At 43.1% G+C, this 14,317-nt stretch overlaps 1 protein-coding gene across 1 annotated transcript in view; it reads right to left on the bottom strand.

Annotated features, from left to right (window-relative positions):
• LOC139377467 (microtubule-associated protein 1A-like) overlaps positions 1-14,317 on the bottom strand; it is a 65,926-nt gene that overhangs the window by 43,981 nt on the left and 7,628 nt on the right. The window contains exon 2 of the mRNA XM_071120501.1: positions 11,223-11,324. Within this exon, the coding sequence (XP_070976602.1) occupies positions 11,223-11,324 (102 nt within the window). The remainder of the gene's footprint in view (positions 1-11,222; positions 11,325-14,317) is intronic.

The following is a 14,317-nucleotide window of genomic DNA, read 5'->3' as shown; positions in this document are numbered from 1 at the left end:
AATCACAAGGATCCATACCCCGCTGTGCCGAAGCGCTGTCTGAGTCTTTTATCTGAGATGCTAAATATCTGTCACCAAAGAGAATACTCTTACCTTGCAAAACCTCACCATTCTCAATATTCTTTCTACAGTTCCCCACAACAGATAAAACACTCCACCTATTTCTGTGGGTGAGTACAGGGAGGAATATTGTACCTCCGAGAGACTACTTGAACTGTCGAGAGTTGAACATGAAAAATGGACGCTGGCAAAAACCTTGATCCATGTATTGCTCTTTCTGAAACATTTTCAGTGAAACCTCAGCGAAAGAAAATTAAACCTACAGAATGAGACCCCAGCAACATTTCTGAAATATGACTCGACATTTACACGCTGACTATTTTATTACACCACTCTTCCCATTGGGAGAGTTAGCGTGCACTAATATGCCTGGTGAGTGTAAATGGGATTAACAGACAGTCAGTCCACCATGATGACACTGCATTTTACTGCTATTGGATTAGCATAGCAGCAGCAGATTGGATGTACTGTAGCTAGTGACTATGGGCCATTGAGTACTTCTGTGCGGTAGCATATGCCTATTTCCCAAATAGCACCCTATTTTCTGTATAGTGGGTGGCACCCTATTCCCTTCATAGTGTAGCACTATGTAGGGAATATGGTGCCATTTTGAGCACAGCCTATAATTTATCGGCATAAGCCTTATACTCATAGTTAATGTCAGCCCATTGTTAGCCTTTTACAATGTTCACTGGATTCTCCCTACAGTATGCACTCCTGTGTATCTCATTTTGACTTCCCTTTCTCAATCTGTAGCCCTGTAAACTCCTTTTCACCTCCTGCCTAGCTGTAATGCACTGTAGTAGAGCGAAAATGCTTCCTAGAGAGCACAAGTCAACCCAATGTGCAGGGAGGTGGAAATAGAGAAGTCAAGTGCAAGGCCATGTTCTGTTGGTTTAGATACTACTGACATGTAATGGAAACTGACAACTCTTCATCCTCCATTCAAATAATGGCTATTTTTACAGACTCGTTTGCAGTGCGCGTGTGCCTGTGTGTGTGTCTTGACCCCGGTCTGTGCAACTGGGTCCTGGACTTTCTGACGGGCCGCCCCCAGGTGGTGAGGGTAGGGAAACAACATCTCCACCCCGCTGATCCTCAACACTGGGGCCCCACAAGGGTGCGTTCTCAGCCCTCTCCTGTACTCCCTGTTTGCCCATGACTGCGTGGCCATGCACGCCTCCAACTCAATCATCAAGTTTGCAGATGACACTACAGTGGTAGGCTTGATTACCACCAACGATGGGAAGGCCTACAGGGAGGAGGTGAGGGCCCTCGGAGTGTGGGTTCAGGAAAATAACCTCACACTCAACGTCAACAAAACAAAGGAGATGATTGTGGACTTCAGGAAACAACAGAGGGAGCATCCCCCTATCCACATCAACGGGACAATAGTGGAGAAGGTGGAAAGTTAAGTTACCCGGCATACACATCACGGACAAACTGAAATGGTCCACCCACACAGACAGCGTAGTGGAGAAGGTGGAAAGTTAAGTTACCCGGCATACACATCACGGACAAACTGAAATGGTCCACCCACACAGACAGCGTGGTGAAGAAGGTGCAAAATCGCCTCTTCAACCTCAGGAGGCTGATGAAATTTGGCTTTAACAGATGCAAAATCGAGAGCATCCTGTCGGTGCTGTATCACCACCTGGTACGGCAACTGCTCCGCCCACAACCGTAAGGCTCTCCAGAGGGTAGTGAGTTCTGCAAAACACATCACCGTGGGCAAACTACCTGCACTCCAGGACACCTACACCACCTGATGTCACAGGAAGGCCATAAAGATCATCAAGGACAACAACCACCCGAGCCACTGCCTGTTCACCCCGCTATCATCCAGAAGCCGAGGTCAGTACAGATGCATCAAAGCTGGGACCGAGAGACTGAAAAACAGCTTCTATCTCAAGGCCATCAGACTGTTAAACAGCCATCACTAACATTGAGCGGCTGCTGCCAACATACTGACTCAAATCTCTAGCCACTTTAATAATTAAAAATTGGATGTAATAAATGTATCACTAGTCACTTTAAACAATGTCACTTGATATAATGTTTACATACCCTACATTACTCATCTCATATGTATATACTGTACTCTATAACATCTACTGCATCTTGCCTATGCCGCACAGCCATCGTTCATCCACATATTTATATGTACATATTCTTATTCATTCCTTTACACTTGTGTGTATAAGGTAGTTGTTGTTAAATTGTTAGATTACTTGTTAGATATTACTGCACGGTCGGAACTAGAAGCACAAGCACTCGCATTAACATCTGCTAACCATGTGTATGTGACCAATACAATTTGATTTGATTTGTGTGTGAGTGTGTGTGTCACAGGAAAAAGTGGGTACCACACGTAAGTGTAAGGGGTGTTCACAATCACATGTGTAACAAGGTTAACTCCGACTATCAAAACACTACCATTCCTCCAAAAAAGTAACCCACAGCTCAACCTGGGCTACTACTCAGGGAGACTCAGAGTGCAGGGTGACCCAGTCAGAACCCCCGGGGCTAGCAGGGTCATTAATGGCAGTGACAAGAAGCAGAAGCCAGTTTCAGGGCCCTAAATGAGGTCAGAGAACTGGGCTGCACAGAATCGCAGGGCACTAATAGGACCAGGAAGTGTCGGTAATAGAACCAGGAAGTGTCGGTTATAGAACATGGAAGTGTCTCAGGACCTCTTGATGACTCTATCACACAGTGTTATAAAGCAGTGCTCTACCACTAGGGTCTGACTTGAAGATTTAGAAAGACAAAAGGGTATAAACAGGAAGAAGAACAGCCTGGATGCTTGTTAAACATGTTGAATAAGTAACTATATAGTATTTATGGGTATTTTACTATACAGTATTTAACACTTTACTGTACCCCCCCCCCCCCCCCCATATGTGTTCATGAAGTCTTTATAACAGCTTCGTAAGACATAACATTTACCATAGTCAGTCATAAACATGAGTGTTTCTAATAAAGCATCAACTTTGACAATCAATGTGATTAAGGCTTGAGTACTTGTTGTTGCTGTTAGGTCATTAATACATTAATGTATTCCGACTCCTTCACTCTTACCACATTTTGTTGAATGGAGCAGGGTACAGAGAGATCCTTGATGAAAACCTGCCCCAGAGCGCTGAGGACTTCAGACGGGGGCGAAAGCATGTATTGTTGTGTGCATTGTGCTTCACGTACCACCCCATTCGTTTTTTATCATGTGTGTGTGACTGCCTGGCTTAGTTAGAAAGTTCACATGAACTAGCTAACTAATAAGCTAGTGCACATCCAAACGTAAGGAAAAAAACATCCTTCTTGAAGCACAAAACTCCCTAGCTAGACGTAAAAGGTGTAAAGGCTTGAAAAAAAAAAGTTTTATGCAGATTTATTGTTTTAGTTAGAACAAATCTGATGAAAAGGGTGGATTAGACTGGAAAAATAGATATTATTTGTCCTTTTTCTTGTCACTCCAGTTGGCTCCCCCACGTGGAGGTTCGTGCTCTCTGATTGGTGCAAAGTCAAGTTGTCGGCCACTGCCGAGCATTCTACAAGTAGAAATGCAGATTCGTCAGTACCAGGTTGGCACGCAGCAGGTTCTAGCAAGAGAAGGAACAACCTCCTACTGTGATAAGTACCTATTGGCAGTTTATCAGCAGTCAGATTCTCAGTGTGTTTAATGCTTTACAGTCAAAAGGCTATATAGCCTATTATTGAACATGCAACTGCTGTAATGAAGCTGCTAATAAAACGTAATTTTTTAAACATTTGCCAAAATGAAATTTGTATGAAAACACTGCTCTAAACAGCGCATCTAATGCGATCGGTTTCATACAGATGTAGGATCTTAATTTGATCACTCTTTTGTTGCTGAGAATGTTTCTGCACAGCAGGAAATGCAAACTTGTTGTGTATTTGAGGTTTAAAAAGGCTTCTAAAGTTTATAATATCCACCTTCAAATATCAGACTTGATTTTCCCTACGAAAAATGTATCAACCCCTTCAAATAAAAGTCCATTAATTATAATCTACATAATAATTCACATTTCTTGTTACTCCAGGATGTTTTTCCTGCTGTAGCAAACTGGCTCAAATTAAAATCCTACATCTGTATGTGACAGACATTAAAATCTCAGTTCCAAATTTAGAAAGCGAGGAATCTAATAGCCACAATTAGAATGGGTTGCTAATATGACTAGGATTATGTTTTTGGCTTTCGGAAAATGAAAGAAAGTTGATATGAAAACCAATAGAATAGGAGAGAAATGCTGGTTAATGGCATGAGGAAGTCTTCACATTTATATGGTTGGATTTTTGCTAGGCTATTTTGAAGCATTGACATTCCTCATTATTTGAAGTCAAGTAAAACATTCAGGTTTCAAACAATTATACAGCCTCAAACTCACATTATACAGCCTCAAACTCACTGGTAGGCAGTGGTGACCCATCATTCCTGTTTTGAGCCCCACTTTGGTTGTTGCATGTTATTTTGGCATTAATACGTGTCACATATCAGTTTGCAAACAATGTAAAAAAAATTGAGTATACAAACATGGTCTCTTTTTTGCTTTCTTGAGTAAGGCAGCTGCAAAATGTAGGTGTTTCAGCCTAGCACAGTGCTTTCTGTGGTGATGGGGCAGCCAGCGGAAAATACAGAGCTTAGGGGTTGGTAGTGTTCTCTAGTTGCGCCGTGATTGGCTCAGTGTTCTGTCACTCAAGAGGAGGAACATAGATGCAACTAAGAAAATTGGAACCATTGACCCTGGATCTTATTAATTATCATCTACCCACTAACCGCAAGCCGCTTCTAACCTCTGTCATGTCACACAATGTAGGAATTTTCACATACATTTTTAAGAGGTTATTTTGAAGTCGTGAAGGCAATTTTGGCATCACTGTGCTAATTTTTTTAATTATTATTGAATTGGAGGGGATATTGTGCAGTGAGTTTTCTGACATTTTGTCTTCTTGTTGTGCCAACCTAAGATAAAGAATGGCGCATTAAAGTAAAATATATTTGATTTAATATCCTATCATTTCTTACCACATGTTCTGTGTTATCATTCGAGAACCTTCTCATCTAATGATCTAATTCATTTTATAGAACATTACTGTCTCATATGAATCCATCTGATTGTTTGTGGCTTACCGTATCTGACAAACACACACACTATCCCAGGTCATCTCGCCTCCTCCTCCTCTCCACCTGTGGATCGTGTTGGGGAGGAAGTTCTATATGGCGATTACAGCTGCTTTACGATCCCACCGCTCTCTTGCTTTCCTCCCATATCCCCCTTTCACAGAAATAATAAACGGCCTCACTACAAAGTAACCAACCCATAGGCCTTCTGAGCATTGAAGCCCACATCCGCCCTCATTTCCCATAGCCCACTGCACCTAGCCCCAATTAACACTGAATGATCTCTGTGTTCTGGGAAGAAGTAACCAGTTGCTTCCCAAATGGTACCATGTTCCCTTTATAGTGCACTGGTCAAAGGTTATGCACTTCATAGGGAATAGGGTGCTATTTAGGATGCAGACTGTCTGTTTGTACCATTACTGACTGAGAATAAAATGATCGGGAAAAACAAAACAGTTGAAGGATAGAATAGTGGTTTGTTTGATAGTTTCGGTGGATATTGAGCCATTTCTGTTGATGGGAACCCGGTGAGCACCATCGATACTCCCCATGTGAGGTTCAGCCTACACACCTCTGTGTGTATCGGTGACTTCACTAAGCCTAGAAGGACTTAATCAGAGTAAATTGCTGACGGTAATCCATGCCTCATGCCTTGCTTCTCTGCTGGGTGTTAGAGGGGGATGTGTTAGAGACCACCAGATAGGATACTGCACATCATTGCGGTCAAATCATTTTTAGGTCCGTCAGTGGGAGGGAGAAAGTGTGTATGTATGTGTGTGAGTGCGTGCGTGCGTGCGTGCGTGTATGATACACACCCTTGATGCTGTGTGTGAGTATGTTCATTGTTTGTGAGTGTCAAGTACAGATGACAAAATGAATAAACGGATGGAGCAAAATGTAGAAAATGCAGACCGGCACAAAATTCGCTGCAGACATCCTTTACAACTGAGGAGGCGAATCATGGGGGTTCGCTGCTGCACTTCCACCATCCAACACCTGAGTGTTCAAACTCCAAGCTCATTTAAGTAACGTACAGTATTGAAGAAGTCAGTCAGGAAGACTGCACTAAAAGGACCAGACATTGGAAAGGTTAGTGCAATAAGGGTTCCTTGGGATGTCCCTACACTAAACCCTAACCTTAACTTCTACCCTTACCATAACCCTTACCTAACCCTAACCTTAACCATGTTAAACTTCAATGGGATGACCTCAGGGTTCGAACATCCCAAGGATCCCGTTTAAAATGGTTAAGGTGAGGGTTATGGGGCACTACTTTTGACCAGGGCCCTATAGGGAATAGGGTGCCATTTGGGATGCGCCTGGGTGATCCTTTATGGAACAAATGAAACATTTTGATAAAATAAAGAAAACACAGGCTTCAAAGAGACATGAATGATACACAGTTTCAATAGGCTTAAGGCCACACGGCTGACAACAGGAGTGACATACACTGAGTGTACAAAACATTAGGAACACCTTCCTAAAATTAAGCTGCACCCCCTTTTGCCCGCAGAACAACCTCAATTCATCGGGACATGGACTCTACAAGGTGTCGAAAGAGTTCCACAGGGATGCTGGCCCATGTTGACTCCAATGCTTCCCACAGTTGTGTCAAGTTGGCTGGATGTCCTTTGGGTGGTGGATCATTCTCGATACACACAGGTAACTGTTGTGCGGGAAAAACCCAGCAGCGTTGCAGTTCTTGACACACTTAAACCGGTGCGCCTGACACCTACTACCATACCACGTTCAAAGACACTTAAATATGTAGTCTTGCCCATTCACGCTCTGAATGGCACACATACCCAATCTACGTCTCAAGACATAAAAATCCTTCTTTAACCAGTCTCCTCTCCTTCATTTACACTGATTGATTGAAGTGGATTTAACAAGTGACCTCAATAAGGGATCATAGCTTTCACCTGGACTCACCTGGTCTGTCTATGTCATGGAATGTTTTGTACACTCAATGTATGTCATGGAAGAGCAGGTGTTCCTAATGTTTTGTGCACTCAGTGTATTGTTGCCCAGCATTAATTACAACACAGCTTCCATAGGTTTTCCTCCGTCTTAGGCTGTGTCATACTAGACGATACTAAAACTGGCCTTCACTTTGTGATGTGGACATTGGTGGGGGGGGATTTCCTGGACACAGATTAAGCTTCCTGGACCTAGAAATATTTTTTATGGAGGTTCTCTATTGAGCCTGCTCCAGGACTGAGTTGTGTCTTTCCATCGACTTTGAGCAACATGATCCCATTATCTATTTCTGCAATGCAGGTGTTGAATTTCCCTCATCATTCAGTGCCATTGATCTGCATTGTAGCCTATCTAATGCTGAACAGAGGAGTGCAATTGATAGCCCCCACCCCCCCCCCCCCACCCCCCTCCCACCCACCCCCACATCCCAGCCATCCCCGGCCCTCCAAAGCAGCCCCAGCCTCACTCAACCTGAGCTGCCTCAGAGAACCAGCAGTCCCTTTGTCTCCACCACAAAGCTCAGAATCAGCACAATCTGATCTCGCTCTCGAGTGCCCTTGGCTGGGAACGGTGGCCTCGCTTACCCCCATTTCTGCCTGGAGGACCAGCATGCAGACGTGAAGTAATGCAGAGGTGAGAATGCTGTTCATCGACTACAGCTCGGCATTTAACACCATAGTGCCCTCCAAGCTCCTCATCAAGCTCGAGACCCTGGGTCTCGACCCCGCCCTGTGCAACTGGGTACTGGACTTCCTGACGGGCCGCCCCCAGGTGGTGAGGGTAGGCAACAACATCTCCACCCCGCTGATCCTCAACACTGGGGCCCCACAAGGGTGCGTTCTGAGCCCTATCCTGTACTCCCTGTTCACCCACGACTGCGTGGCCACGCACGCCTCCAACTCAATCATCAAATTGAGTGGCTGCTGCCAACACACTGACTCAACTCCAGCCACTTTAATAATGGGAATTGATGGGAAATGATGTAAAATATATCACTAGCCACTTTAAACAATGCTACCTAATATAATGTTCCCTACATTACTCATCTCATATGTATATGTATATACTGTACTCTATATCATCTACTGCATCCTTATGTAATACATGTATCACTAGCCACTTTAACTATGCCACTTTGTTTACATACTCATCTCATATGTATATACTGCACTCAATACCATCTACTGTATCTTGCCTATGCCGCTCTGTACCATCACTCATTCATATATCTTTATGTACATATTCTTTATCCCCTTACACTTGTGTCTATAAGGTAGTAGTTTTGGAATTGTTAGCTAGATTACTTGTTGGTTATTACTGCACTGTCGGAACTAGAAGCACAAGCATTTCGCTACACTCGCACTAACATCTGCTAACCATGTGTATGTGACAAATACAATGTGATGTGATTTGATTTGAGGTGGTGTAAAATGAGAACCACAAGCTCGGTTATGAACACACCGTTTTCCAACCCTTTACTGTGCTAGTGTTTCAAACCTCAGCGTTGACAGAATAAACCCATCATTTATTGACGTGAGCAACTGCACAAAGCCATTGGATGTGTCGTATGTTCGGACTATTCTGCATTCATTCCGTTTCTGCAAAGAGCACGAAGTCGATGAAATCTAAGTCAGAGCTAAGTGGAAAACCTAGCTGTTGTTTGAATGTCAAACAAAAAGTAGCGAGAGGTGACGGCATGGTCCATTACCTCATCACCACTGTTGTGTCAAGTCCAGTTTGCCGCTTCCATTGAAGTAAAGTACTGTTAAAGGGCTTGTAAAACCTTTCATTGTTCCCTTGGGCTTAAACCACGTCTTTTAAAAAAAAATCACATTCAATTACAGCACATATCCACATTGCTATGAGATTCTTAAGAGCAATGGTCCTGGGATACTAGATCACTAAGAATAGATCGAAGCTGCCCACACAAGCAGTACACAGGGTCACTGATAGAGCAGATGGCTTTATGCAGCACAATGTCTGTGTGCATTTGGTAGCCATAGCAACGCGTTCGACACCTTGAAGCGACCTGGAAACACGGAAGGGTTGAAACCGAAAAAAAAAAGTCACACCACTATAAAAAGAGGCATTCTTTTAAGATAGAACGTCCTCTGGATGTTTATCCTCTCGAAGGAATGCTGTGTCATTTCTGCCTGCTCTGATACGGCTCAGCACTTACTGTCGGTGCAGTGTAATAATCTATCCTGTAGTTTGTTTGTGTGTGTGTGTGTGCTCTCAAGTTACCTGGCAGGGAATTTATTATCCTCCCCTCTCTCTAAAACCTGACTCTGCAGTACCCCTGCCCCTGACACAGCTCCCCAATAATAACCATGGTGATTATATATATATATATTTGATTTATTTAACCTTCACAGTGACAGCCTTAATTCACGTTAACCTAGTGGATTAACTGCCTTATTTTTTTCGGGGACAGAACGACAGATTCTCAGCAAGGGGATTCGATCCAGCAACCTTTCGGTTATTGGCCCGACGCTCTAACCACTAAGCTACCTGCCGCCCCAAAAGATAAAGCAATGTGGAGGCTATATCCCATAGCCTCCACATTACCTGTCACGCCCCTGGATACCATGCAGAAATGTCAACCACCATCACAGGACTAAGAAATGTTGGTGTGTCTATAACATGTCTACTGTAGCAAAGTGGGGCTCATCTTCAATGCAATGAATTCAAATTGCAGTCTCAAACCCTTAGTATTGTGTTTCACAGCTCATTTTATGTGACAAAGATGAATGAAGTAAGTAAGGATTACTATCATTATTCCTAGGCAACAGGTACAGGGATTACGTCTAACGTTCAAGGTGAATGAGGTAATAGACTTGTTCCAACATGAAAGAAATGCATCCTTACCTCCATCCTCATTTCATTTAATCACAGACCTGAAAAGGCTGGATTGGTGACAGCAATAGGGGGATAGGGGGATAGGGGGATTAGCGACACGTCGTTCCCGTGTCGCTAATCGTTCATAGATCAGTGATGTCCTGAAGGAAGTGAGGGAGGAAGGATGTTTTTTCAAAAGCATTTGAACAGGACCCAAGTCTCCATAGAGTACCTCGCCAGTCACCTCGCCTCGCACCAGAGTACTATTACCGTACCCTAGAATTCAGGCACGTGCACAGACAGGGTTTCCAGTCTCCAAAATGTCCTTTTCGGTGGTAGTATAATGTCCCCAAAAATGTATACTTTTTTGGGTTGTTGTCATTGTTGTTGTTCTGAACCCAATGCCCGCAAGTGGTCGCAAAATTCTAATCTCAGCATCGAAACCAACTAAAGTTGAGCATCTTGATTGTTGGCCAATGAACAGTCATCAGCATTGGCGCTGAAAGGCGGGCACGCATATCCAGATCAGTGACCAGAAAGAACTTGTTCAATAGGCCGAAAATCCATCACTGTTTTTGCCTGTAATGACAGGCTACATTTGCACAGCGATTGTGCGTGCGTGGTCGCGAGTTTTGTAGCACTCCTTTATGGGGGGTGGCGGGTCAAAGTTTGGGATACATGGGATACATGAGAGTGGCAAGAAATGGAGCTAGGTAGGCTACAGTATTTCTGACAATCTTCTCTTTTGACTGGAATTGTGTAAGTCCTTGGTTAATAAGTGCAGCATTTATTTCAGTTAAAAATAATTGAGCAAAATACTTTACTCATCGGTCAACATGTCCGTTTTCATGGTTTCAGGATTTGTTTCGTTTGATAACACCCCCCCCCCCCCCCCCCCCCCCCCCCCAACTGGTTTGTGCAAGGCCCTGATATAATTATATAACTTAATTTAATAGGATCTCTGTGTAATCTACCTATTAATAAAGTATCATCTTATTTATATGAACATGAATTCTTGTCAATTGGTGTTAGAACATGGCCTGGTCCCAGATCTGTTTATGCTATCTTGCCAACACCTATGTCATGGCCATTGTTTGGCGTGACAAAGACAGGAGGTGGCAAGATGGCACAAACAGAGTTCGAATAGGACCCATGTATTCCAATGCCGTAGTGTGTGATGTCACACGACCCAGGTTTGACTGACCTCTGACCTCTGCAGAGAACTGGGCGGAGTGGCGCGTCACAAATAGCTGCAGCTGCTGGTCCAGGTCACATGACTTGAGGCTGATGTCCCAGGAGCGAATCCCTGGTGAAACAACACAGAACAAGAGGGCAAAATATGTTACATTAAAGGATAAGTTCTGTATTTTAGACCTTACTGTTATAAGTTCCTTACCCTGACAGTAGTCTATGGGTCAGAAGGACCATAGTTTCTTTAAACAGCCACTACTAGCTTCTGTGGAAGGGATAGGGGCAAACATACAATAGTGGCCCATAGACTACATGCAGGGCTAAGAAACATATAACATTAATTTATACTTCCCCTTTAATGGATTTCTTATTAACTGCAGATCCTTATATCATTCAATAATGTATGAGGGGACTGAGCAAGAGCACAGGGATAGAAAGGCAAGGAAATATGAAAACAACCAACGTCTCTGAAATCTCTGTAACCTTCATATTTTTAATATTTCAGTGCAATTTTTTTTTTCTCCATTTCATGAGAGACTTTATTTCTCCAAAACGGAATTTAACCCTGACTGATACTGTATCTAATTGGAATGAATAAAAGTTGGTCCAGACAAACATGATGTTTTCTATTTATGTATTTTGTATGAATGTACTGGACTAGAACATATGGTAATTTAGTTAAAGAACAGTTTTTCCTAAATTAAAAAAAAAAAAAATCTGATTTACAAATTTTCAGCAATAATTATGACATCACAATAACATGACATGATAAGGAGTCATATGCTTATGACAAGCCTTACACTACATTAGAACTGCATCATAAAGCATTCTATGTGGATTCAAACTAAAGTGTTGCCAGAACAGGCACACTGATGAAGAGCAGTGAGTTCAGTACAAGCAAAACCGATTCTCAATAATGTTCCCGTCAACACCCTCGTTCCACTAGGGAGAGCCTTTGTCAGATCGGATTCAGGCTAAGATTCTCTGAAGTTCAGAGAGAAGCTTGCGTCAGATCTCATTCAACAGGGCATAAACCGCAGGAGAAGCCTGTCTCTGATCCTATTCACTGGTAGGGAAAGGAGTCTGGGATAGGAGATTAATATAATTTACTTTCATCCACCCCCTCATCCTCCCCTTCATATCTCCCCATGTCTCAAAAATAATATCTAGTGTACTCTATATATGTCAGGTCGTTGTTTTCCAGGTTCTGTTTTGCTTCACTGAGATAGAGAAACGTTCCTTCCCCCACTGCAGACAACTGTGGTCTATTCTCTGAAGTGCTGTGTCACTGATACTAATTCTGGTAAAGGGCTCAATGCTCCTCGCTCAATTAGGTATTTTGTGTTTGGACTGACAAAACACTTCACAAAGAGGTGACAATGGCATCCGTCATTATGGCAGCCATTTTGACATGTTTTGACCAATGAAAGGCTTTGAAGCCACCGGTCGGCCATATTGGCACTCCCCAGAAGAAGGACAAAATAACATGTATTTAAATATTGTTGTTGTTGTAGTGGGGACAGTAACATTAGTACTTTAGTACATTAGTACTTACAAAATTGTACTTTAAGGAAATTATTATTATTATTTGTATGTTTAGATCACATAATATAATTTAAAAGTATGCATTAAGGTGTTCCGTAATAGAAAATATATGTGACAAAAACAAATGTAGACATTAGTACATTTAATATAGCTTCCAAAATATATTTTACAATGGTGCCACGATGGAGGAGCGGTGGCTTTGAAACTTCGCCACCTGTCAGTCATCTAGTGTATATATAAATCATTGGTTTTGATTTCCTCAACTGGTGGAAGGTGAGATAAGATAGTGTGTATCCATCTTTCAATACCTGACTCCCCACTGACCACAAACTGGTTAAATCAACTCTTTGTTTATATGTAATTTGTCAATGTACAGTATTGTGACATGGAATCTATGTGGAAAATACATTGGATTTGAAAAGACTGATCAACTGTTGTTTTCAGGATACAATTTTAACCACAGGATTATGTCATCATGGTAACCAATTTTCAACATAGACAACCCTTGAATAAAATAAGTTGAATTTGTACCTTTGAAACAACATCAAATCTTCAACGTAATATCCACTATAAGGAAAAAAACAGTATGCTGGGAAACGCCTCCTACTGGAGAGTCGATCTGTCTACAGCTTTCCCTTCGGCACGGCCGGCCCGCTCATTAGGCTGGATTAGGTGGCCTCCTGTGGTGGCAGACTTACGAGGGCGGTATTTTCTGAGCTAAACTGACCAATACGTACAACACATAAAACCTCACATAATTCGGCCCCAAAACAATGACAATATTTCTCTCAACCAGTGGCAAAAGGTATTTTTTAGGTGAGCGTCGATGCCGCCCTGTGATAAGCAGTACCCACTTTGTCAAAGGCAGAGGAGCAAAATATTTTGCTTGTCCATTCACAGCGTGCCTCTCCAGGGTGCTGTTGGAGAGACGCATCGCTGCGGCGCTCCACCAACGTTCCGTCAAAAACACCATGTAACATAAATCATGTAGCAGATATAGGATATGGTAGAAAGAGTATGCGGGGCCTCCCGAGTGGTGCAGTGGTCTAAGGCACTGCATCGCAGTGCTAGCTGTGCTACTAGAGATTCTGGGTTCGAGTCCAGACTCTGTCACAGTGACCCGGGAGACGCATCTGGCGGTGCACAATTGGCCCAGCGTCGTCCGGGTTAGGGGAGGGTTTGGCCGGCAGGGATGTCCTTGTCCCGCTTACATGGTTGCCAGGCGTACGGTGTTTCCTCCGACACATTGGTGCGGCTGGCTCCCGGGTTAAGTGGGCATTGTGTCAAGAAGCAGTGTGGCTTGGTTGGGTTGTGTCGGCTCTTGACCTTTGCCTCTTCCGAGTCCGTACGGGAGTTGCAGCGATGAGACAAGACTGTAACTACCAATTGGATACCACGAAACTGGGGAGAAAAAGGGCTAAAAAAAAGTCTAAATAAAAGAAAGTCTATGTAGCCTACAGGACACTTTTTTACATCATGCAGGTTTCTCAGATCAAATAGCCTCTTCTAAACGGCGCACAATCAAATCAAAAAAATGCACTGTCATGTTAACAAACAACACGT

The sequence above is a fragment of the Oncorhynchus clarkii genome, chromosome 2 (genome assembly GCF_045791955.1).
Source record: "Oncorhynchus clarkii lewisi isolate Uvic-CL-2024 chromosome 2, UVic_Ocla_1.0, whole genome shotgun sequence".
In the NCBI taxonomy this organism is placed as follows: Eukaryota; Metazoa; Chordata; class Actinopteri; order Salmoniformes; family Salmonidae; genus Oncorhynchus; species Oncorhynchus clarkii.
The sequence above is the reverse complement of the archived record's forward strand: the minus strand, read 5'-3'. Positions and strand labels throughout refer to the sequence as shown.